Source organism: Amborella trichopoda, chromosome 6 (genome assembly GCF_054954075.1).
Source record: "Amborella trichopoda isolate Santa Cruz 75 chromosome 6, AtrichopodaSantaCruz75HAP2 v2.0, whole genome shotgun sequence".
In the NCBI taxonomy this organism is placed as follows: Eukaryota; Viridiplantae; Streptophyta; class Magnoliopsida; order Amborellales; family Amborellaceae; genus Amborella; species Amborella trichopoda.
In genome coordinates, this window is record NC_142341.1 from 23,945,742 (window position 1) to 23,971,143 (window position 25,402).

General features: G+C 41.4%; 1 protein-coding gene across 23 annotated transcripts in view; it reads left to right on the forward strand.

Moving 5' to 3' along the window:
- The window catches only part of NRPC2 (nuclear RNA polymerase C2), a 129,323-nt gene that overhangs the window by 96,290 nt on the left and 7,631 nt on the right, over positions 1 to 25,402 (forward strand). For 18 of the 23 annotated variants that reach the window (XR_016058113.1, XR_002281942.2, XR_016058109.1 and 15 more), the window contains 8 exons: positions 10,664 to 10,782; positions 11,098 to 11,233; positions 11,351 to 11,481; positions 16,385 to 16,510; positions 16,601 to 16,656; positions 16,751 to 16,821; positions 18,641 to 18,725; positions 18,835 to 18,938. Coding sequence is in view for 17 of the 23 variants with exons in the window: in XM_088870297.1 (XP_088726423.1) it covers positions 10,664 to 10,782; positions 11,098 to 11,233; positions 11,351 to 11,481; positions 16,385 to 16,510; positions 16,601 to 16,656; positions 16,751 to 16,821; positions 18,641 to 18,725; positions 18,835 to 18,938 (828 nt within the window). In the remaining 6 variants the exon portion in view is untranslated. The remainder of the gene's footprint in view (positions 1 to 10,663; positions 10,783 to 11,097; positions 11,234 to 11,350; positions 11,482 to 16,384; positions 16,511 to 16,600; positions 16,657 to 16,750; positions 16,822 to 18,640; positions 18,726 to 18,834; positions 18,939 to 25,402) is intronic. The other 5 variants (XR_016058111.1, XR_016058112.1, XM_088870287.1 and 2 more) reach the window with 1 other exon arrangement.

A 25,402-nucleotide genomic window follows, 5' to 3' on the forward strand; every position in this document is an offset into this window, starting at 1 on the left:
GGGAACATTTTGCAACTTTTTGGTATCGAATGGGTCACTCCACCCATGATAAAAGTGCTCATCACCTATGAGATCCACTCCCCTTGGCCAAAGGCTGGCATAGCCCTCTGGAAGGCAACAGTAGCTACAGTCCTGTGGACCATTTGGGTGGAAAGAAACAACCGTATCTTCCGAGGTGCTAAACTACAGGTTGCAACTGTTCTGTACAAGGTCTTATCCTTGGTCACTTTTGGGGCCTCAAATCACAAGACCTTCTCGGGGATCCAAAGGACTCAGCTCATCCCTCAATGGAAGAATATTCTCCTCCACTGTCCGCGACAGCCACAAAGATCCAAACTCTGGCTACCACCCTTGCCAGGAACCATCAAACTTAATTTTGATGGGTGCTCCTTAGGGAATCCTGGTGCGGCGGGAGCAGGGGGGGTTTTCAGAGACCACCTAGGCAATGTATATCTTTCTTACTCAGAGCATCTTGGCACTATGGAAGCACACATTGCTGAAACCTTGGCCCTCCTTCAAGGACTGAAAAAGTTTGATTCCTCGTGGGGTTTCCACCTTATCATAAAAGGAGATTCAAAGAATGTCATCTTGTGGGCTAGTAGAGCCTCCACTCGGCCATGGTACCTAACCTCTACATTCGATGAAATTGATCATCTTTGCAGGGATATGGACGTCTTATGGCGGCATACGTGGAGGACGTCCAACGACTTCGCGGACAGTTTGCCGAAAGAAGGAGCTAATAGGCAACCACAAGATCATGGCGGGATCGTCTCCTTTTTTGCATTAGATCTCTGGCACAGCGTGCTTCTATAGCACTTCACCTGGCTTCACTTGGGCCTCCATTTTTTGTATTTTTGGAAAGCTTCATGTAAACCCCTCTCTAAGGGGGGACCTTAGTATATAATTCACAGGCTGTATTTTTCCAGTCCAGCCCTTCGGGGGTGAACTTGGCCACCTCTCTCTTGTAACAAAGAACCGCCAAATAGAAGATTTGAATGAAAAATAAATTTCTGCCAAAAGTTTTTAGTCTTGATTTGATGCAAAAAAAGCCACAAAAGTGGCTGGAAATCATCGTTTAGGGGGTTTAATAGCCCCCAAACAGTTTTCCCCATTTTTGGATGGTCAAAAAGACCATTTTTGCCCTCCTCGAGGGGCAAACCGAAAACAAATTCAGATGCGATGCGATGCAGTGCGATGCAGTCAGATGCGAGATGCGGCTACGATGCGGCGCATATGCGGCCGCATAGGTTAGAAGTGCATATGCGCCAATTTCTAATACGGATGCCAGCACATCCCGCATGATGCAGTGATGCGGCCGCATTTTAAAACACTGCCTCCCCAAGAGTTCACACTCTCAAAACACATACTTTCAATGCCTCAAATACTGGGGGTAGATTCAGTCTCTCTCTACCTGCCCACTAAGGGTATATGAATCAGCCATCATGATTAAAAGAATGATGTGGAACCTTATCCCTTAGTTTTCAAAACTCCATTCCCATCAAATACTTTGTAGATAAAGTATTTAATTCATTCTTATTTGATATCTTACACTTTCCTATCTAGTTTCAATTCAAATCTCTACATCTTAAGTTTCCAAAACTTCAAATCAACACATGCCTTAGAAGGCACATGAAAAAATAAGTAAAGTTTGCATGGGGTGGGGCTCACCACCCATGTGGTGTCCATGTGGGCCCCACGCCCCACACTTTGGTGGGCGCATTGAACCCCATTGGGCCCCAAATATATGAATATTAATTTCTAGATATTAAAAAATTTACAAAACCTCCAAATGTTCTATTTTTGTCTCTGATTAAAATAAATCCTGAATAAATCCATAAAATTGACTTTTCCCTCTATAAAAATCATTTTCTATTAAAATAAAATACCCAAAGAGGTCTAAAAATTTATTTTAGTTATTTATAAAATAATTAAGACTTATTTAAACATATCAAAAGAGATTTGATGGGAATTGGATCCCAAGAGTGAAAATTATGACAAATATACTGAGGACTCCTTCCTCTTTAGAGACTGCATCTCACCGCACCTTCTCAAATTGACCCAACCGATCCCATGACTCACAACCCGTCATAAGGAGTCATGATTGGATCATCAAAGTCAGCCAATAAGTGGGATCCTAGATCATGGATTTTAGGTCCCTCCCTGAGGACAAGCCCAGGGCCCATTTTAACAGTATGCTCCATAGGTCCTTCCAACATAGTCTAGTGTTGCAGGGAATCTTCTCTTCCGCACATCCAAAAGGTCGCTTCCTAGACGGCTATTTAGTGTACATGGTGTGTGATGGTAATTGTGAGGATTTGGGCCTTTGTCCTCTCAAGCTATCCATCACACACATGGGTTAAATCTATATTTCTTGGCCAACTATCTTGGGCACATCTCCGACCTTATCTAGGGATAGCCCTTATCGGTTGTGCTTATACGATGCCCAAAACTAAGGGTTTTGGACATCACCTTGAGTCATAACCAGTCAAAACTCATGTGCATCTAAGGCATTATCAATACCCTGTAGTCCAAGCTGGACTACACTCCCACTGGAATCAATAATTCATATATATCTTCAATGCCCTACAGTCCAAGCAGGACTACACTTTAAATGAGCACAAAAACCCAATGTCGCCCACTTGGCCTTTGAAGGCTTTACAGTCTCTCTTCATCCCATGTACATGTTTGGTGAACACATTCACCACTAACCCCTTAGTTAAGGGGTCCCTAATCATTGCCTTTGTGGGGATATCTGTGATCTCTATCTCTCCAAGTTGGACTTTGTTCCGAACATAAAAATATGTTGGCTTGATGTGCTTGGACTTCTTGTGGAAGTGTGGCTCTTTAGATACACATATTGTTGATTGGTTGTTATAGAAGATTCTCACACACAGGCATCTTACAGGCTCAAACATAAGCTGATTGAGAAACTTATTTATCCATGTAGCATCTTTGGCTGCTTGACAACACGCCACGTACTCATATTCCATAGTGGATAGTGCCACCACATCTTGTTTCTTGGACATCCAAGAAACCGCCTTACCAGCTAGTATGAAGACTTACGCAAGTGTCGACTTGACGTTATCAGGGTCTCGTTGATAGTCAGCATCTTAGTAGCCCTGTATGACTATGTTCGTTCCCCCTCCATATGTGAGTGCATAATCCGCAGTCCCTCTCATATATTTGAGTACTCTCTTAACTGCCTTCCAATGTTCCAATCTAGGATTGCATTGGAAGTAGATAATCACACTCGTGGGAAATGACAAGTCGGGTCTCGTACCTGACATTGCATACATGAGTGACCCTATTGCGTTGCGCTAGGGCATTCTTTCCATGGCTTTCTTCTCATACTCTTTAGTTGGGAACATTTGCAGGCTTAATTTGGTCTTCTTATTTATAGAGGTAGTAGATATGGGTGTACATTTGTCCATCTCAAACTTTTCCAACACTTTTTTGCAATAGGTGGCTTGAGAAAGTTGAATGGTTCAATTTTGTTTATTTCTTTTTATCTTTATGCGCAATACATATGATGCTTCCCCTAAGTCCATATCGAACTGTTGCGAAAGGAAATCCTTAGTATCCTTAATTAGAGCCATCAAGCTATTGACAATCAACTTATCATCCACATGTAATGATATAAAAGCCACATCACTCCCACTTGCCTTGTCATAGATGTAGTAATCCTCCTGGCTAGAGACAAATCCTGCTCTAGACAATGTCTTTTGGTATTTTATGTGCCATTGTTGTGAAGCCAATTTAAGGCTATTAAACGATTTTCTAAATCTGCATACCAAGTCCTCTTTTGCTTTCTCTATGAACCCTCAGGTTGTTGCATGTAAATTTCCTCCCCAAACTCCCCATTCAAAGTGTTTACATCTATTTGGTGGAGCTCAAAGTCAAAATGGACAGCTATGACAATCAAGATTCTAATGGATCTAAATTTAACAATTGCAAACAAAGTTCAATTGTAGTCTATCCCTTCCTTTTGGGTGAACCCTTTGGCTACAAGTTTGGCTTTGTATTTCTGCAGTTTTCCTACAGAATTCAATGTTTTCCTGAACACCCACTTGCATCCTATAGACTTTTGGTTATGAGATAGAGGCATTCCCAAACCTGGTTTTGGATAATGAAGAGGTATTCTTCATTCATGGCTTTTTCCCATTGGGTTCTTTTAGGACTAGATTTATAGGTTGAAGGCTCATCGTCAGGTTCTTCCCCAACTCTTTCATAGTGTTCCCTTAGATAAATGAAGAACTCAGGTAGTCTTCAAATTCTGTTGCTTCTCCTAAGGGTTTGTGGTTTTGGTTCTCAATCTTTGGAAACTTAAGGTGTAGACATTTCAATTGAAACTAGAGAGGAAACTATAAGATATCAAATAAGTATGAATTAAAGAGACATCATCATGTCAATGTCATGTTATTTATCAATGCAATAGACATCACTATGTTATATTTCTGACTTTTTGGGATGAACATTGTCCACCTTTAAGGGCATATCATTGAATTTAAAGATCATTTAACCCTGCAATCAATTTTTTGACAATCTAGACTCATTTAAAGACAACTTTCATATAGGAAGTAACCCCAAATATTGGTCTAAAGTTTGTCAAACTATTTCATGTTCTCAGATGAAATTTCTGTTCTGCACAGCAGAAAATCCAAGTTGACACCCTACTTGAAAAATGACCATAACTTTCAAACCATAAGGAATTTTATCATGAGTCCAAAACCAGTTTTAAACAAGACTAATCTATTTAAAATTTTAAAGTGGTTTGACCTCATTCTACTACAGTTTGGTCAGTTAAAAGCTTCACACTAAGACCTAGTAAATCCATGTAATTTCATTTCACAGATCTGGCATGCTTCAGCAAATAGTTAATAGCTGTTAAATTAAATGAGATATTATAAAGGGGTCTTTTCCATGTGGAAATATATTCAATATAATACTGATCCACCAAAAATTCATGGTCTAAGCCAAGGTTTAAGGTATCCTAACAATCTCTCAAACAGGGACCACAATTCTGAAAATAAGAATACACTGTAACAGAATTTTAGTTGGCATGCACCTACACTCACACATACTTGAATTTCACATTTTAATTAGGTAAAAAACATGCATTAACATAAGCATGAAACCATGGAGACTAAAATGCTTACCTACTCTAATCGAAATCTCCAAGATGAAATGTTCTACAAACTTCACTTTGGTTGCCAAGCTTCAAGTGGATTGGGTTCAAGCTTCATAGGTTTAAGGCTTAGTGGGGGTTGATGGGCTAGGAGGGTTTTAAGGCTAAGGTAGAAGAAGAACAAGGGCGGAAAGAGGGGAAAGTGAGGGAGTGAAGAGGTGAGGAGGGAGAGAGAAAACCAAATTTATGAGTGGATGGGGGATGGAAGCATGCGTGTGCCACATGACACTCATGTGATCATACATGAGGAGAGAGAAGACATGCTTGAGGAACACAATAATGGAGGTGGAAGCATGCATGTGTCACATGGCATTCAAGTGATTATGCATGAGGAGAGAGAAGGCATGCATGAGGAACACAATGATAGGGGTAGAAGCATGCATCTGCCACATGGCACTCAAATGATCTTGCATGCAGAGAGAGAAGGCATGCATGAAAGAGAGAGCATGTGAGAGGAGAGAGCATGCACGTGTGTAATCTTTGTGTGGGGGGCATGCATGATGTAATCATGTGCATTGGGATGGGTGAGTTTTCATGGGGATTCACGCACATAAGCATGTGTGCAAGCATGGGGATGCATGCACGCAGCATGGGGATGCACACGAAAAACAATTTGGGGTATAAATCATATCTTTCTGACGATTGCTCGGATTTGAGCGATTTTTGTACCGTCAGAAAGCTCACGATCGCTATAATAACACAGAACCTCTCAAAACACTAGACAGCGGTTATACAACAAATCAAAAAGAAAACTGAGATAAGCATTAATGGGAAACAATTCAAAATGTAAATAGGATCAACGACCAGAAAAGTCTCGGACCTTACATTTTGATTAAGTAAATTAAAGGTTTCCATATCATTAAAATTCTGGATCTACCATTGATCTCATTAGCAATAAAGCTATTATAAAAGCCCAACTTTTTAGACCAAATACGGCTCAACTCCACAAGAAGCTTAGTTGCCAATAGGAAAAGAAGACCAAGATTATGTTGTCCTTTTAAAACCCCAATATCTGATATTCTACCCCGGCCTTGAAGACCCTTAACATTCTAAGCTGCAATTGAAATAAATAACATTAGAGGTTTGGTCGTTGGGTAAGGGAAACCTTACCTTCAGAAGTTGTTGGAGCACATTGAACCCTATCAGGTAACTCCTTTTTGTCACCTGTAGCTCTTAGAATTAATCATTTCGTATCGCTTAAAGCTAATAGAATTCCCCTTCTTGTCACCTATAGCTGCCAAAGAGGCTCTCAATTGCGATCTAGTTCGAGCTTGAGGAAGCTTCTCACTTTTCAGCATGATCCTGCAATCGCTTACTAGAACCTTCCACCTTATCGACTTCCTTTTCCAGAGATTTGCTATGACTTACTTCGACTTGCTGCTTGGGATTGTGACAACCAACAATATTCCCCATGTCATCCTCTAACGTGTCCCCCTGTGGCTCAGTCACACCCTTGCCATTACCACAGATTCTCGGATCCTCCATAAACAAGGGATCCAAACTTCCCTCAACATCATACTCCTCCCCATCTTTCTCTACGTCAGTAGTGATGTTAACTGCTTGAGACTGTTCTCACATTCCTTTTGATCATGGCCATGGACTAAGGAATGCATGACTGTAGGTATAACAATTGCTTTATCAATCACCATAATCGTAATGATATCAACATTTGTGATCATAGAGTGGGTAGCATTGTTTACATCAGCTTGGCTGTCCATAGTCATCAACGAAACTTCACAGTTCAGAACTGCATTCTGTGGCAAGAGCGAGTATTCACCATCCTCAGTTGGTGACGAAACACTCAGTCACTGGCGACAGATCCTTGACATCACCAGGCACACCAATATTATTGACATTAGTCATAATTGTAACCTCATAATCCTATTGCACATCAGAATCACCCATAGGATTATAAGTGAGCTACTTGAAACTGACTTACAAGCCTAAATAAGGGTTTGAGGGCTTTGGTTTGATCCGGCCTCTAAAGCTCACTCAACGCTTTTCTCGTCCTGCCTTTCGTCGCAGGAAAAGTCTCTGTTCCTATATAAACTTCGACTTCGTTCCTTGCACCTTTCTCTCCTTTCGTCACTTCGATTTGGTCGATCGGCACTTCTACTCGGAAACTTCTCCTCGTCCTCCCTTTTCTTTTCTTTCACTGGACCATACACCTCGAGTAAGCCTAAGCCTTAGTGATACGCCTCTTAAGCAGCTCTAGCGGAGCGATGGCAAGTCTTTCTCGAGCTTCATCTTTCTCGTGGATAGAACGAACCTTTGGTCCAATACAAATATCCGAAGTCAGCCCGCCTCAGAGGATTCTTTTTGGCTGGAGCTTGAACCGCTTGCCTCTTTCCTCTGTTGGAGGACTGGACTCGCATTGAGCATTGAGCATCAGGGTTGACAAGTGCGTAGTAAGAAGCGTGCCGTAAATTCCTAACACTGTGGCCTTACAGCGTTAGTTGTTTTTCAGTGAGGTAGGTTCTGAAGGCCTTTTTGTGGCTGTCAGAGTTAAGCTAAGTGTCGATTGTAGTTTTTTCATAAGAGCTAATTGCCTTCTCAATAAGAGACACATGGTTATCCTCTTGGACATTGGCTAGAATTTCAAAAGCATTAGAAATGATATCCTTCGAGTCCACACTATTCGTAGCGTGAGAACTAACAGTGTGGTCGATAATCAGCACATTATTCTCCCTTGGCACATTGGGAAGGGTTAGAAAACCATTAATGCTTTTCCTTCACCCTCTGTTTATATACTAACTATTGTCTCCCTTTGACTACGTTCCAACGCTCTTCCCTTGAGGGTAACTTAACAGAAGTACCACCATTAAGAACAATTGTTGCACTAGCCTTTGCACTTAAATTTGCTCAACATAATTCAGCCTTATGGCCCACCCTCCGACATTTAGAGCAGATCGAGGGTATGAACTTATAAACTATCTCTTGCCTATAATCCTTCCCATACATGTCCAGCCAAACTTCAGTCAAGACCAATGCAAAACACACCCTTGGCTCAGCCCTTGATCTTAATTTTATTGATTTGTTCATGAAGATGGGCTTTCCAACACTAGAGGCAATACAAAACAGAATGTTCGGTTCCCAATACATCATTGGCAACCTTGGCAATTTGATCCAAATTGACACAGCTTGGCGAGTATGCCTAGAGGGTTGAACTGATGGATTCCATGAGGATTGAACTGATGGATTCCATTCTTGAAGCACCAAACATTTTCTGTTGATATAACATGGTCCCTTCGTACTGGCAACCTCCATCTCCTTCCTAGAACGGAATCGAAAAATCAAGAACCCCCCCATCAGCGGAGAATACTTCAACATCATGCTCAAGCCTCCACATTTTCCTCAACATCTCTTTCAGATAATTCCAATCGGGTCAGCGGCCCAAGAAGTACCCAATAAGCAGTTTTCCCACCTACTCCGACATGAGTCTATCAACTTCTTTTCAATTTTGATAATTTTTTTACCATTAATAATTTCAGTGGGTAAAGTATCCATCTCCTCAAAGTAAAACACTCCATTTTGAACACCTTTGGCATCAAATAACATGTTTGAGGACCTACTCGAGTCCCAACAGCTGTTAGCTAAGCTTCCATTCTTGTTCTTTGAAACCAAGGATGGAATTTCCTCCCTTACGATACCTTCACTATGAAAACCTGAAGTAGATCCTAGGTCATTCTTACCACCAAATTTTCTTTTTCCAAGGTGTAACATCCATCTCCTTGCCTTTGCCGGAACCAACAATAGGTTGACTTCCTATATTCCCATATATAGTATGCTCTGAGCGAACCACCAAGGGTGGAAAGACCTCCCTTACAGGACTCCTGACGACCCCATCAAGATCAACAGTAGTAGATCTCGAGCCAGGGCCCGTACGAAGATTTTCAATCATTGTCTCTCGGTTCATGATAATTTGAGCAGTACCATCAAGACCAGAATTTATGGACCGAGGAATATCCCCAAAGGGAGAACGAGCTGGCTGATCTGCATGCTCACCCACAACCGTAGGTGCAGGCAACCCATAACCATCACGAATAACATAACTGAGACGGTGACCATACTCAACATCATTTGCAACCCCACCAGAGTCAATAGCGTGATCAATAACATTGCATGGGGCAGAACTTCGAACACCCAAAACGTTCCCAATGTGGGCAGCTTCACGACCATCTTCTGTGGAACTAGAAACACAACCCAAAAGATTGTGACCCATAACTTTAGCTTGCACATTACCATGGCTAGCAAGTAAGCCATCCTTTTTTTGATAAAACAATACCAGCAGGGAGACACACCGAAGCACGTACTAGAATGCACAGAAGAAGCATTCTATAAATCAATGCAAAAAGAGATATTGTCCTTCGCAGGCATCAAAGAACAACCAGAAATGATGTCACTGCCAAAGGTAGATACCACATGAAAGGCAGCACCATTTTCTTCCTGCATATTATTATCCTTCGCAGGCATCTCCGCTTAACCAGACCCAGATACCACACGATAGGTAGCACCAGAATCTACCTTTGAAACTAAATCACGAGAAACACGTTTAATACCAGTTCCATCCCGAGGTGCAGGATTAAGGATCATAGCCTCTTCATCCTTTCTGCAATCTCCAAATCTCATGAAATGAGATCCACTATCATTCGCATGCACAAAACTATGATCAGATATGTTAGATTTAGATTTATCTTCGCCATGAATATTGTGACTAGAAATCAATGGATCATAACCATATTGTTGCCTAAGTGTTTTGATGCAACATGGTATTTAATACATGAAAACAGTAAGCATGCTCACAGCCAGTCACATAAGCAGTCTCCTTAAGTAGGATTTTCTCCAAGCAAATAGCAAAAAATCTATAGTCAATGCAGCTTCAAAATAAGTGTTGTGTACTCCTCCTGTTCAGTAATAAGAGCCCTAGTTTTCTAGACTCAGACCACAGTAAGGAGCACTGGTAGACCACAGTGGGGAGCAATGGTCCCATTGGCATTTGATTGTTCAATGCATAGTGTCACCTGAATCACTTGGTGTAATTTCCTATTTGGTCACACCAAGGTTGCTAGTTTCTTTTCAGAATTTAATATTTTTGATGATTTATCACTGAAGTGTTTTTCATCCACTTAAGAGAGATCCTAGTTGATATTATTGATGAAAGAAACAAAGGTCAATCCTTTTTATTTACAGTGAAAGTGACACATAACAAACCAACCTTCTTTAATGTTTATCATTAGAAAATTCTTGATGTGTTACACTATTTTCTTCATGTATTTCTTGATCCTAGAGAAAAAAATTGTATACAAGGTAGGCCAGTGAAAAGTGATTATGCCTTTAATGGGTGTTGTATGTATCTGTATCATTTTCATTACTGGACACTTTGTTATCTATTGATGCTTAAAATGGTTCTCAAATTCTCAAATTTTCTGATTTTATTCTTTGTTATGAAGTACTCACGCAAGACTGTCCATGATGCAGATACTAGATACTGATGGAATTGCTTGTCCTGGTGAAATAATTGGACCTAATGACATTTATGTAAACAAGCAAAGTCCTGTAAATACAACTGCCACTCCCAATAGGGAATTATCTGACAGGTGAATTTACTTAACCAAGTTAAATTAATTTGTGAAGTATAACATGCATAATTATGTGCAAATACAGAGGCAGGCGTCAACCCTCTGTTTCCAGATGGAGATTGGGGATAGACTCTAGTATGGTTGTGAAAAGCATTCTTGGAGGAACTGCATTCATTTCCACTGTTTGTCTTTTAGATGTACAGTGGATGTCTGTCTGTGTATAAATATCATGTATATGATGTTTTTGCTTTGGTTTCCATTTTAACTTATGATGAAATCTCTTTATTACATATGTTTCCATGTGAACTAAATCATGTGGCTTCTGAATTGCAGTCAATATAAGAACACACCTGTAACCTACAAAGGCCCAAAAGGGGAAACAGCTATTGTTGATAAGGTGTTACTAATGTCAGATAACAACGAAAACATATGCATCAAATTTCTCTTTCGTCATACCCGAAGGCCTGAGGTAAGCTCCAAATACAGTACCTTAGCAAAATTTAGTTTCAGCTTTGATTATATGGAAACCAATTAAATGTTTCCAAACTTTACAAAACTAATACGCTTTCTCATTATTGGCTATTAGGTGGGTGATAAATTCAGTAGCAGGCATGGGCAGAAAGGTGTTTGTGGTACCATCGTACAGCAAGAAGACCTTCCATTTTCTGAACGTGGGATTTGCCCCGACTTGATTATGAATCCTCATGGTTATCCTAGGTACTCTTTACTTAATGAGGACTTGATAGTTTCCATTAGTTTTGTAAATGATTTTTTTTCTGAAAAATCTTGCATAATCATTCGATAGTTATATTATGTTGCTTTGCAGTTTGCTGCCCCCATTTTTATTGCATCTCTTTGAAACATATCATTGTGGTTAGGTGAACATGGTGCATTTATTGTGAAGCCTTTCGGTTGTATTCCATGTTTATGTGATTTTTCACATGCTTTGTACCTGCAAATCTCAATTGTTTGTTCTCTAAAACATTTCTATAATTGCTGGTGTTTTATTACTTGGCAAACTGAATTACCCAAGCCATATAAAGATTGTATGTTTGCAAGAAATTTAATGTTTTTCACATAATCCTGTTTCACCATCATCATGAGAGCCTTTTCCAATGATTTGGGGTCGGCTATACAAATCCTCGTCCGCCATTCTGCTCTATCAAAAACCATACCGTCATTGAGGCAATAAATCCACATTTCTTCTCTCACTACTTCCAACCATGTCCTTTTGGCCTACCACTTGGCATTTTTTAGCCTTCCACGTGAACCAACTCGCACCTTGTAACAGGTTCTGTAACTGGGTCTATGTTGCACATGGCCAGCCCACCTAAGTCTATTTCTCTCATCTTATTGCCTATTGGAGCCACATCTAGGGTCTCCCTAATGTATTCATTTCGAATTTTATCCATTGTTGTATTGCCACTCATCAATCTCAACATCCTCGTCTCATCTACATTCATTATCTCAACATCATTTCGAATTCTATCCCTTGATCGCCCAACATTTTGCCCTATAAAGCAAAGTTGGTCTCACAGTTGTTCTGTAGAACTTCCCCTTAGCGTCATTGGTCTACGGTGATCACATAAAACTCTAATTTTATATCTCTGCTTTGCCCACTCAGTTCTAATTCTATATGCGACATCTTACTCAATGTCTCTATTTTCCTGGATTATCGACCCAAGATATCAAAATTGCTCTCTTGTTTGGTATTTCTTAGTCGTCAAACTAAACTGCTTTCTCGTCTAGGCTCCTATTATTACTAAACTTGCATTCTATACACTTTATCTTCATCCGGCTAATTTTAAAACCTTTAGATCTAGAGCATCCCTCCAAAGTTTTATCTTTGTGTCGACGCTACTGCGGGTCTCAATCAAAACTATGTTGTCTGCAGACAACATACATTACGTACCTCTTCTTGTAGGTGTCTAGTTAAGTCGTCCATAACTAAGACAAAGAGGTATGGGCTCAAGCTAACCCCTAATGTATATTTATTGTCACTGAAAATTCACTCGCCTCTCCCGAGTTATCCGTACACTAGTTAGCGCTCCCTCGTATATATCTCTCACTAAGTTGATATCGTATCTTGATACTCCTTTTCTAAAATCCACAAAATAAACCTCGAGGTACTCTATCATAAGCTTTTTCTAGATCAATAAAGACCTTGTAGAGGTCATTTTCCTTCACCCTAAACTTCTTAATAAGTTGCTTAAGTAGGAAACTAGCCTCAATTGTTGACATCCCTGGCATAAAATCGAATTGGTTTTCTGATACATCTGTGTCATGCTCGATCACTCTCTCCCACAACTTTATAGTGTGGCTCATAAGTTTGATCCCTCAATAGATTGCACAACTCTGTACGTCTCATTTGTTCTTGTAAATAAGTTCCACATTGCTTTTCCTCTATTTGTCTAGCATTTTTTTTGTTCTCAACACTTTGTTGAATAACTTGGTGAGCTAGTCAACGCCAATGTCCCCCATGCACTTCTAAATCTCTAACGGATACCATCTGGTCCTATAGCCTTTCCTATCTTCATCCTCTTCTAGACTTCTGTCACCTTTGATATTCGACCTCCACCCTCAAGTGTGCCAACAGGTCCTTCTACTATTGTGTTTCCACTGTATTCGTCGCTTAATAAGTTTTGAAATGAACTCTTCGCCTTTTGTTGACCTCTTCATCCTTCACCAAAACACTTTGATTCTCACTCTTAATGCATTTAATATGGTCTAAATCCCTGTACTTTTTCTCTCTCATTTATGCTAATTTGATGATATCTTTTTTACCTTTTCTTGTTTCCAGTTTACTGTATAGATTATCCTATGCCTTAAAGTTGTTAGCCTTACTTAGTCTTTGTTTAGTGTTTTTCTTAGCATTTTTATATCTTTTTAAGTTTTGATCATATCGATTACATTGTCATGTTTTATAACCTGCTCATTTTTTACTCCATAACCACGAGCCTATTATGGGTAGTTAAACTCTCTCTTCGAATAACCTTACAGTCTTTACATGATGATCGATTTACCTTCTTAACTGGAAAGAAGTCTATCCGGTTTTATGTGATCCACTTTTATATGTAATTAAATGCTTATCTCACTTTTTGAAATAAGTGTTTACTATTACTAAGTCGTAGGCCATAGCAAAAACTAGAATAGCCTCACTCATCTCATTTCTTTCAACAAACCTATATCCCCCATGTACCCCTTCATATCCTTTACTACGTGACTATTTAATTTTTTTTTATTCTGGGTAAGTCAGTGGGTGAGAAGGCCATATACCCGTTTTTTCATTAATAAATGAGAAAAGAAAAACAATTAACGTACAACCCTATAGTAGGACAGTTGTATCGGATCATGTAATAAAATAGAGGAAAGAAAATCTTGTGGTGTATGGTGTCACACAGTAGCACCGAGGCCAGCAAATGCCCTCGTAGCAAGGGCATTGGCAACCATGCTTGCCTCCCAAAAAATATGTGCAATGGACCATCGATGAGAAAAAAATCTGGTACGGCAAGTATTTGCAATCGTCTTTATCCGCCATGGGGCACGACATCGATTATGAATGACATCTACAAGTAGGGCTGAATTTCTTTCTATTTGTATTGGAAAGCAATTCCTTTAATGAACCAATTGAACTCCTTCTTCAAGTGCCAAGAAGTCTGCATGGTTATTAGAAGCAAAACCAAAATGCTTTGCAAAAGCAGCAATGAAACCACCCTTTCTGTTGCTGATGACTCCACCATTACCTGCTAAAAAGGTCCTCACTCCATTTAGTACGGCTTAGACTAGTCTATCCATGTCCTCCCAAAATTCTCTCTTAATTTTATACTCAGTCTTATTTGTGGTGAATAAGCACTAATTACATCAATTATCTCTTCCCCTAATACAAGTACAATTAATAAGAGTCTATCACCTACTCTCTTGACATAACATTAACTATTTTATCTTTTAAATCTTTGTCTACTATTATACCTATGCCATTTTTATTATTATTCTTTTCTATATAGCAAAGTTTAAACCCATCTATTTTCTTAGCTTTTTCCTCTTTCCACGTAGTCCTATTTGTGTTGAATAAGCATTAATTGCATCAATTATCTCTTCCCCTAATACAAGTTCTATTAATAAGAGTATCACCTACTCTATTGTCATGACATTAACTATTTTATCTTTTAAATCTTTGTCTATTATTATAGCTATACCATTTTTATTATTATTCTTTTCTATGTATCAAAGTTTATACCCATCTATTTTCTTAGCTTTTTCTTCTTTCCACTTAGTTTCCTATAGACAAGCTATGTTTACTTTCCTTCATTTCATTGTATCCACTAACTCCATACTCTTACCTATAAGCGCTCTATTCCATGTGGCTAAACGAATCTTATTCTCCTAGACCAGCTTCTTTTACTTATGCGCATCCAGCATGTCGCAGGAATCCTTGCCTATTTTTCACCGCAACGGGCGGCATTGCGGCGCATCGTCTCTGGGGAACGCCCTATAACTAGCTCTTGCTCGTTTCTTACTGTACCCAGGTTCCCGTACATCGTGTTGCTTATGGGTAATGCCCTAGTATAAGCAAATAGTGTAGATTCAGGATTCATGAAAATTTTTTGCAAAGTTTTACATTGGTTAAAGGAAAGTGTAATGTCCTCATAAACTTTACACAATCCACCTCCTTTACCCAGGCCCGCGACGAGTTAAAGGAAAGTTTAATGTCCTCACCCTTCTTAGACCATCACATACTCTTGTTTTTGTCGCTTTAAAAATAAGCGAAATTGAAGATCTGAAGATTCGAAGAGGCATGGGATGGAAGACAAAGTAGCATTCAACTTCTATGTGGTTTGTGGTGGACTTCAGCAAGAATACAAGCAATGCTAGTTAAGCTAATTGAAGTTTTGAGAGATTGAACCATGGATTGGATTTTATTGAAAAAAATAGAAAATAAGTGTTAGCTGTAACATCAAAAAAAAATGTACAGGACGGTAATTGGTTAAACTTTTCTCACAAAGAGGAGAAATTAACAATGAATCACAATGTACAAGCCTAAAATCCAACTCGGGATGATTCCTAGGTCGAATTGAACATGACCCATTTGGGTTGACTAATCAGGTCATGAAAAGGACAAAAGCAAGAAATTATATAAACATAGAAGAATATAAAAATAAAGGAGTTTTAAAAAATATATCTTCAAAATGTTTTTTCCCCTTGATCATGTCTAGAGTGTGGTATTCCTAAAAGCAAAAAGAACAAGCTTATAAAATCATAGGTAACATAAATTACAACGACCTATGAAAATGGTTAGATGGAGGAATTATGAACTATTTTAGAAAGAATTTGTGAAGAATAAGAACAAAAGACAGGTGAATATTCAAGTGCAGGTAAAAAAACAAAAAAAATCAGTAATTTGAATCAGACACATGATATTCTAGGCTGACGTAGTATTTAAAAAAAAAAAAAGAGCATGAAAAAAGAGCCAGATAAATGATATTCTTCATGCAGATAAATGATATTCTATATGCTGCAATGTAGAGCCCATTAGCTTGAGGCAATAAAGATGGGCTAGAAACATCTGACTCTTTATTCTTAAGTTTGTATGCTGGACTAAAATTTCTTTTGTGTGGGTTAGTCGAATGACAATAGGGAAGATGATAGAGCTACTTGGAAGTAAAGCAGGGGTTTCATGTGGTAGATTTCATTATGGTAGTGCATTTGGAGAACCAAGTGGTCATGCAGATAGAGTCGAAGCTATAAGGTGCTGTATCCTGCTCAGATATCATAATATTTTCTGTAACAACTTTTGTATTCCTTGCCATATTTATTATATTTTTGTGCTCTCTGGCAGTGAGATCCTTGTCAGGCATGGATTTAGTTATAGTGGGAAAGATATGATCTATTCAGGTTCTTGCCTTTCGTTTTTATCTGTTGCCTTCATGCTATTGTTGAATTTCCTCTATATATACTAGTATGTAACCTATAATGTTTAATTTGTCAGGCATAACTGGGTATCCGTTGCAAGCATATATATTTATGGGGCCAATTTATTACCAGAAACTGAAACACATGGTATGTATGCAGCACTTTTGTTTAAATGAGCATTAGCAGTGGTTTTGTTTAAATGAGCATTATTACCTTTACAGTTAATGTAATTTCCATATATGCAATTGAGTTTCATTCACATATTTCAAGAGTTTTCTAATATACTTAAATTTGATTTATACTTAAAATGCTTTTGACATATGGCAAATAACCTAGTTCAACCTCTATGTGGTTTCGGGAACTTAACCTGAACTTCATTGGGCTCTGGATTTTCACTTATACTTCGAGGATTCAGTTTTGGATTTTAACCCAGACTATTAGCTGATTATGCATGTATTACTTTATTATGTTTGTTTGTTTGCAGTCGTAGTGTCCTCTACACCGCAGGATCAAAATCTTACATATATATGTTGGGCCTTAGGATTATAATTCAAAAAATATTCATTTAATTCTTCTGTTCCTCATGATATATTCTACTCATGCAAAGCTGGCATACTTCTAATGGGAGACTTATAACATGGATTTTTGGGGGTAATTTCCATTTCCTCATGGGAAGTCATTATATCTACAATACTCTTGCTCTCCCCCCCCCAGGGAGACAAGAACTCCTCACCCTCCTCCCTCCCTCAAGAATAGGAACATACAGTTGGCTGCCTTGAGCATGTTCCTTCCACGATTGCATCTTTGGCATGAGCCATAGTCATGCAACTACATATTGGCATTGCATTGTCATTCTTGGAATTGGTATTCCCTTGCGATTCCTAGATATCCGACTGTGAATTCTTCTCTCTCTGCCTAGATCTGTCTTGGCATTTCTTCTAATGAAGGTTTGACCATTAGTGGGATCAGATCTTACCTATGTATTGAGTTTTGGTTTCAGTATTGTTTTCTTCTCCTTTTAGTCATTTGACATTTAGGTTTTCTTTATTTGGGGTACTTTATGAGGTCCATTTTCCTTTGAGGCATCTTGTTTCTTATCAGAGATTTTGCAGAAGTTGCAGACTTATGGGCTGGTGGCATTTGTTTTGATAAACAGACCCTACATGGACTCCTTTGCTGTATATCTTCCTAATCTGATCAAGGATTTCACTTTTTGCGGAATGCTCAATTTCCCTTAATAGTGCCTCAGTCATAACATGTTGCTCTATCAGTTTGATGAACCTTGTTGATATACTTTTTGTTAATATGCTTACTTCCTGTGTTTGAAGTGTAGTGGCAATTTTTTTCTGTAACAAGTGGACAGTTGGTTTATGGATCTTGTACTAGTGCTTGACCCTTTTAGAATTGTTTTGCGTATCTTGAATGTTTTCCACAATGGTTTCAATTTAATAAAGCTTGGTGATTAATTTACATGCCGATCCCAAATAATTGAAATAAAGCTCGGATGATGATGATGATGATGGTGATTAATTTACATGATTTCATTGATGGTATCAGGCAACTAAAAGTTTCATGAACTTTCCTTTGGAGAAGATTTCAGACGATACAATTCATGATCAATTTATTGATGAGACAAAAAATGTTCTGGCTCAATATTAGAGAAATATTTGTTCTCCCACATTCTGAAGTCGCTATTCTCTTGTAATGTGGCTGAGATAGCGGTTTTTTAGACAAAATTCCACTTACAAGAGGCTTATCAGAAATGCAAAATTGTCCAATTGTGCGACAAATATGAGACTGCCATCTCTTTATTAAATGTAGCCTCCTTATTGTTGTAATTGCTACCTTGATTAGACTCTCTTTGTTCTCTTTAGTTATTCACAAAGCTTACAAGCATACGACTTATGATTGGCATTACACTGATCAGATTCTTCTCAATTTGGAATGTTTCCCTGTGCTTACATAGGTCCTAGATAAGATGCATGCTCGGCCTAGCGGGCCTAAGGTGTTGCTCACTAGACAACCAACCGAAGGACGGGCTCGGGATGGAGGTCATTAGAATTATTGCATACTTACATCTTCCTTATGTGAAAACATACAAGATATCTCACCAGTGATCAGTTCTTAGTGATTGAGTTGTTTGATTCTTTATTTTGCCAGGACTAAGGTTAGGGGAAATGGAGCGTGACTGTTTGATAGCTTACGGTGCAAGTAATATGATCCTAGAACGCTTGATGATCTCCAGTGATAAGTTTCAGGTTCAGGTATGACTACTTGGTGATTATCCTGTAATAGTATGAACACTTAGACAATACCATGCCTTTTTTCTGCAGCCTAGAGATCATATATTACCTTCTGTCTTCAGCTATAATTTTCTGTTGTACAGGAATTTGGTTTGGACTTGTTTGGTTAGTTGTTGACAACTACAACACTATGTCCCAAGTTCAGTTCCTACTACTGAACTACCTGAAGACAGAATATCCTCTTGTACATTGGATAGAAACTGTTTTTGTTTGGTTGTTTCTATGTCAAAGTTGAAATGCCTGTTGATCTAGAATAATTGAGTTTTTAATTGGTTCTCTTTTCTGGTAGATGGGCAATTTGAATTGCTGCATGAGCTGCGAAATTCCATCTGCATTATTTCAACTTGCCTACTCAAAAAGGCTTTTCTCTAAATGAAGAATCAATTAGCAGTTTGTTGTTCCCAAGGTTTTAAACCTTGCCAAGGGCTTAAGAATGCCCAAATCAGCATGGATTGGCCTCTTTGCTAGTAAAACTGTGAAGAGAAAAAAAAACATCGAGGTTCATCGGTCATAAGTCACCTTGCCACAAAGATCCGCTAATTCCCAAGACAAGTATGAGCTTTGGAAAAGTCTGAGCCTTTGAAATATGTGATAATGTCTGATATGAAATAAAACATGTTCTTATTTCTGAGTATGCTATTTTTCAAATGTTTTTTTGCAAAATGATGAAAATGTGTTATTTCTTGGAAACCCCAGTATTGTTCTAAATCAGTGACTTGTCCATAGAATGTATTTTATAAAATATAGACCAACACTAATCGGTGGTGTATGAGATCACTATGGTTTTCGTTTCCTTTTCTCGCCTCCCTGCTCAAGCTCGATTGCCTCCTCTACTCGTCCTTCCCACTCTTGCTCGTCTGCCCCTCCTTCTCGTCTTCCTCGTTCTCGCCCAACAACCTCTTTGGCCTATGGAGTAACCCCGGCTTCTTCACGTGATAAAGGTAAGTTTCCAGCTTTCTCCTCGAACCCTCCTCCCATTGGCCCCCCACCTATCTATCGCAACTATGCTCACCTCTTAAACCCTCAGCTGCCTCCCAAGGCCCCCTCTCTTGCTTGTCCTCTTGTACCTTTTAGTCTCCCTCCCCCCACCTTTTAGTCTCGGACCCTTTTTGGCCTTGATTAGAGTTGCTTCCTCCCTTTGAGTCGCATCCCAGCTTCAAACTTGCCCATTTGCCCCTAGCATGCTCTAGTTGGTGCCTTCCACGCCTATCGTGATGACATCCGGGGCATTGAGAATGGGCACAAACATGCTGGAAAGATCCTGACCTTCATTGCAAGTGGTTCTCTCTTTTCCTCCCTACCTGGAGCTGTTGGAGCACTCAAGGCTCCACTTCAAGAAACCTTCTCCTCTTTTCCTTCAAAGGGGACTCTCTTTCCTTGAAGCAGTGGTCACCCCAAGTCAACGCTTCCATCTGCTTCAAGTATTGGCTCTGGGTTGATAACATTCCTGCATGCTTGGCATCCCACAACCTTCTCCTCCATAGGTGCTAAGTGTGGGAAACTGGTAGCTGTTACCTGGAAAGCGGGGGAATATCTCCCCCTGGGATCTGTTCTTGTTCTGGTTGAGGTTTTTGACTTGTCCAACCTCTCTAAGCTTTTGTGTTGTTGCTTAGCTAGAGTTTTCTATTGCCTCCACTTGACCTGGAATCTTGCCTCCTCTAATACATTGGCCTCTACCTCTCTTCCACCCTCATCTCCGGAGAAGTGGACTACTGTTAAGCGGAAGTTCAAGCAGACCCCCCACCCATTCCCTTCTCACAACCGGCCTCACCGACCCAGTCGTTCTCCTCCATCCGCACCCACCAATGGGCGTCGATCTGCGGGACGAGCTCCGGGCCGGATTCCTGCCCTTCGGCTCTCAAAGCGACCCCTCATGCTCCCCCTACTACGTTGTCTCTATGCCCCGAGAGTGCCATCCCCTTTGGTACACATGTCGAGGGATGACGTCAGTGACCTTTTTGCCTCTGTTTCTTGCCCCTCTTCTCCACCGTTGATCTCTTCGTCCCCTGACATCCTATCCAACTCTCTCCCTGAGAGTGGTCTTTCCCAAGATCTCCCCGTGCTGCAGCCATCTACTGCAATGCCATCCTCGTCGAGCTCCGTGGAGCCCACCGCCGTATTCTCTCTTTCCGAGGCTGCCCCCATTTCGCCCCTACTCATTACCCCTACTCTTCTTCCGCTTTCTACCTTGGCTTGCACCCCTTCTTCCTCGATTGTCCCCTCACCTGCCCTCTCACTCTTGCTAGCTTTTATTGAACCCCCTCCACTGACAGGGCAATTGAAACGTTCTTCAGGCCCTTTGCTCTGCTAATCGGATCTCCTTGTGGACGTTGACAGTGAACTTGAGCCTGACCGGCTTCTCCTTTGCCCCCTTCTTATCTTCCCCTTCCCTTGGATATACCGTCGCTTTCCCCTCTCGCTCCTTCCCCATCTTGTCTTGTCTTCGCTCCTCCTTCTGCCGCCATTCTCTCTTGTCATGTTCTTGTTCCCCCTTCACCTCATTATGACTTCCTCTCCCCTCTCCGCCTGTCTCCATTACCATCTCGGCCTTCTCTCTTGCTTGACCAGGAGCTGTCCCCTATGCTGTCCAAGCTCTCCCCTCCCTCCTTTTGTTACCTCTGAGAGTCTATCTCCTTCTTCCCCTTCCTCTATGCCCCATCGAAGCCGACCCCGCTTCGGGAGGACAGCGATTTCTTTAGCCCATCCCCTTCAACGACCCTCCCCCTCCCCCCTCCCTCCCCTTTTGAGAACCCCTATGGGCCCTTTACCTCAGCCACCCTTCCTCTGGCTCCCTCCTTTGGTGCTTCTTTTCTCTTGCTCACCTCACCCCCTAACCTTCTCAGCCCATGTTATGGCCGTAGTGCACTCTTTCTCATCCTCCCTGACCCCGCTTCATTCCAACCCTCTTGCTTGGTTTCCCCCCACCCTCTCCTTTTGGGACTACAGCCTGTTGAGACATACCTTGCTCTACTTAATTTTTTCAACCCGCCTCCTCTCGTGCCTAGTCCTTCCCCCTCTAACCTTCCTTGTTCATCCGCTCCCTCGGCTTCCCTCCCTAGATCTCCCTCTTCCTCCACTCCTCTTTCAGCCTATTCGATTGCTCCCTTGGCTTCTCTTCCTTCCCTTGTTGCTCCACCCCCTGTTCCAGAGTCTTCTCCGACTCATCCACCCTCTCTTGCCCCAACCCCTCCTTGCCACCTCTCTTCCCCTCGGGGTATTCCAACATCTGGGCCCTTTCTCCTTTGAACTTTAGCAGCTCCTTTTGTCGTCCCTCTCCACCTATTTCGGTGGGGTCTTCTGCTCCAGGATGGATAAGGCCCAAGGTAGCATTGACAAGGTGATAGGAGTGATTGAATTCAAGTTCAATGGTTCTAAGGAGGACATCAGGGCTTTCTTCAAATTAGATGCTCATTCTAAATTCAAAGTGAGTAACATAAGCTCTAAGGAACTGGCCAAACTTGCATGTAACATAAATTACGACCGGCCTAGTTCTTCTCGGCCTTGCTCGCTGGCAGCAAACCTTGATTCTTCTACCACCTCCAGACTCTGGTCTAGGAGATCTTTCTCTTTACCAAGATTATGAAGATCGCGATGTGGAACATTAGGGGTCTCAAATGCCCTCGCAAGATCCGGGCAGTTCATGACTTCTGCATACAGCATTCTCCCGGACTCTTGGCCCTTATTTAAACCAAATCTTCCTCCCCAGCCCTAATACAGGTTCTCTAGGTCCGGGGTCACAGACCCTGCCAATGGGTAGCCTGAGACGAAGTGGGTGCGTTCAGTGGCGTCTGGGTGATCTGGGACCCATCCACCTTTGGGATCGAGAATTCCTGGATTGCAATGCGGTCGGTGACGATGTCTCTCTACTGCATCTCGGACGGTCTCTGTTGGAAGTTCTCAGCAGTCTATGGTCTGAACTCTAGCTCCAACTAATCGATCATGTGGCAAGAATTAGACCTCATTCTACATGCTGGGGGATCGGGGGAGACTTTAATGTCACAAGGTGGTCCCACGAAAGCAACTCCTCCACAGTCATTACTCTGGCGATGCTAGCCTTTGCTGACTTCATTGTCAAACATGAGCTGGTGGGTATACCATTGTTAGGGTCTGAGTTCACATGGTCTAACTCTGTTTCTTGATTCAAATTGATCAGTTCCTCTGTTCTTTGCAGTGGGAGGACACATCTCCTGGCACCTCCTCATCCTCCTTACTTAGAACGATGTCTGACCACAAACCCATCTTGTTGGACACTTATCCGATTCACAGGGGCCCGAAACCTTTTCGCTTTGAAATCTATTGGATTGAGGAACCCAATTTCGATGAAGAGCTGAAATCCTGGTGGGCCTCATCCTCTCCCCTAGCCCTTGGATTGGTAGGCTTCAAACTACAGAATAAACTTTCTCATCTCAAAGGGTCTCTCAAAGCTTAGCGCTCTCTCCTTCCTGGCAATTTTCGAGATCTCGAAACCACACTCTTGGGTTTCCTCCATGAGTTTGATCAGCTAGATGACACTCGGTCCCTGTCTTTTCAAGAAGCTGTCCTCCGCTTTTTTGCCTAGAGCGATCTAGAATCCTAGCTTAGGAAGGAAGAGATCTTATGGGCACAAAGATCCAGGGTCAAATGGCTCCAATGAGGAGACCTCAACACAGCCTACTTTCATAAAATCGACAACTGCAGGAGGAGAAATGCTATCATGCGCATCGAATCTTGGGGCGACCCTTGAGGAACCTTTAGCTATCGAGAACACTATCATTCAGTACCCCACTCACATGTTCACAACCCCCTCTCATTAAAGATAGGCAGATCCTCGCTAGAGCCCTGGTGATCCACGAATGCATACACATGAGGACGTCTTCCAAAACCCTCAATTTGATTGTCAAATTAGACTGAGAAAAGGCTTATGACCATGTCGACTGGGACGTCCTAGAAGAAATCAAAAGAAGAATGGGCTTTGGGGGACGATGGAGGAAATGGATCAGGGGATGTATTCGTGGCCCCTTCTTTTCATTTCTCATCACTGGTTCCCCCAAAGGATTCTTTCAATCTGAAAGAGGTCTGCATCAAGGAGACCTCGTCTCCCTCTTTCTTTTTGCTATAGCTGTAGAGGTTTTTAGTAGGACGACGGCCAGACTCTATCAGGTGGGATTGGCCAAAGGTTTTCAGGTAGGAAGGGAGGGCCCTTGGGTGTCACACTTACAATATGCTGACAACACCCTTCTATCATGCGAACTTGAGCCCCACTAGGTTCACAATCTTCTCACCTTCCTTTTCACTTTGCGACAGGTTTTAAGGTCAAACTTCAAAAGACCAAGATAATAGGTTTCCTTACCAACCCCGCCCCCTTTGCCTCTATTTTGGGTTGTGGACTCAATTCCCTACGGGCCACCTACCTATGTCTGCCGCTATGTTACATGAAACCCAAGAAGGCTCAATGGAGCCATATCATCGATAGGGTGGAAAGGAAGCTAGCCTTTTGGAAAGGGTGTTTTCTTTCACCAGCAGATAGATTCACATTCATTAAAGTAGAGCTCTCGATAGTACCCATCTGTCGGATGCCTCTTTTCCATATTCCTGCAGCTATGCGTAACCGATTGGAGCAACTCATGGGGAACTTTTTGTTGTCGGGAGACAGCTCCATTAAGAAATTCCACCTTATTGCTTGAAATTTAACCTTCCTTCAGAGATACAAAGGAAGTCTGGGGATTCGAAGCCTCAAATCCCAAAACTTGGCACTCTATGCAAATGGTGGTGGAGACTCACCACTCAGCCTAATAACCTCTGCCACATCATCCTCGAAGCCAAGCATTCTCTTGTAGCCTCACCCTGGTCCGTTCCCCAAGCCCAACGTAGTCTTGCCTCGAGATTCTAGAGGTCTATTTCACACTCTCTCAAGCTTTTTCTTGCCCACATCAGGTTCTTTCTCAAAGGAGGTTCTTTCTCAAAGGAGGGACCAATGTTTGCTTTTGGCTCAATACTTGGATACGCGAATCCCCTCTAGCTACCCACTTCCCATCCCTTTTTTAGCTGGCCCATGACCCTCGGGCCTCGATCGAGGACCTCTTTCCAGCCTCGGGCTCTTTCAGATCTTGGAACCCTGACCTTCATAGACCCCTTAGAGATGGGGAGCTTGCAAAGTTCTTATTATTTCTTCACTTTTCCTTTTCCCATCTACCTCTCTCGGGGGCTGACAAAATCACCTGATCTCTAGACCCTTCTGGCTCCATCTCTGTCTCTTCTCAGTTTCGGTTCCTTAACCTAGCGCAACCCGACCCCTCGGGCACCACCATAGCTACCCTCTTGTTTCTAGGGCCTGGAACCCCTTCATCCCTCCTAGAATCTAGTTCTTTAACTGGCTGGCCTTTTGGGCTAGAATCCTCATCGTAGATCAGTTACAATGACATGGCCTTCAAACCCCCAATAAATGT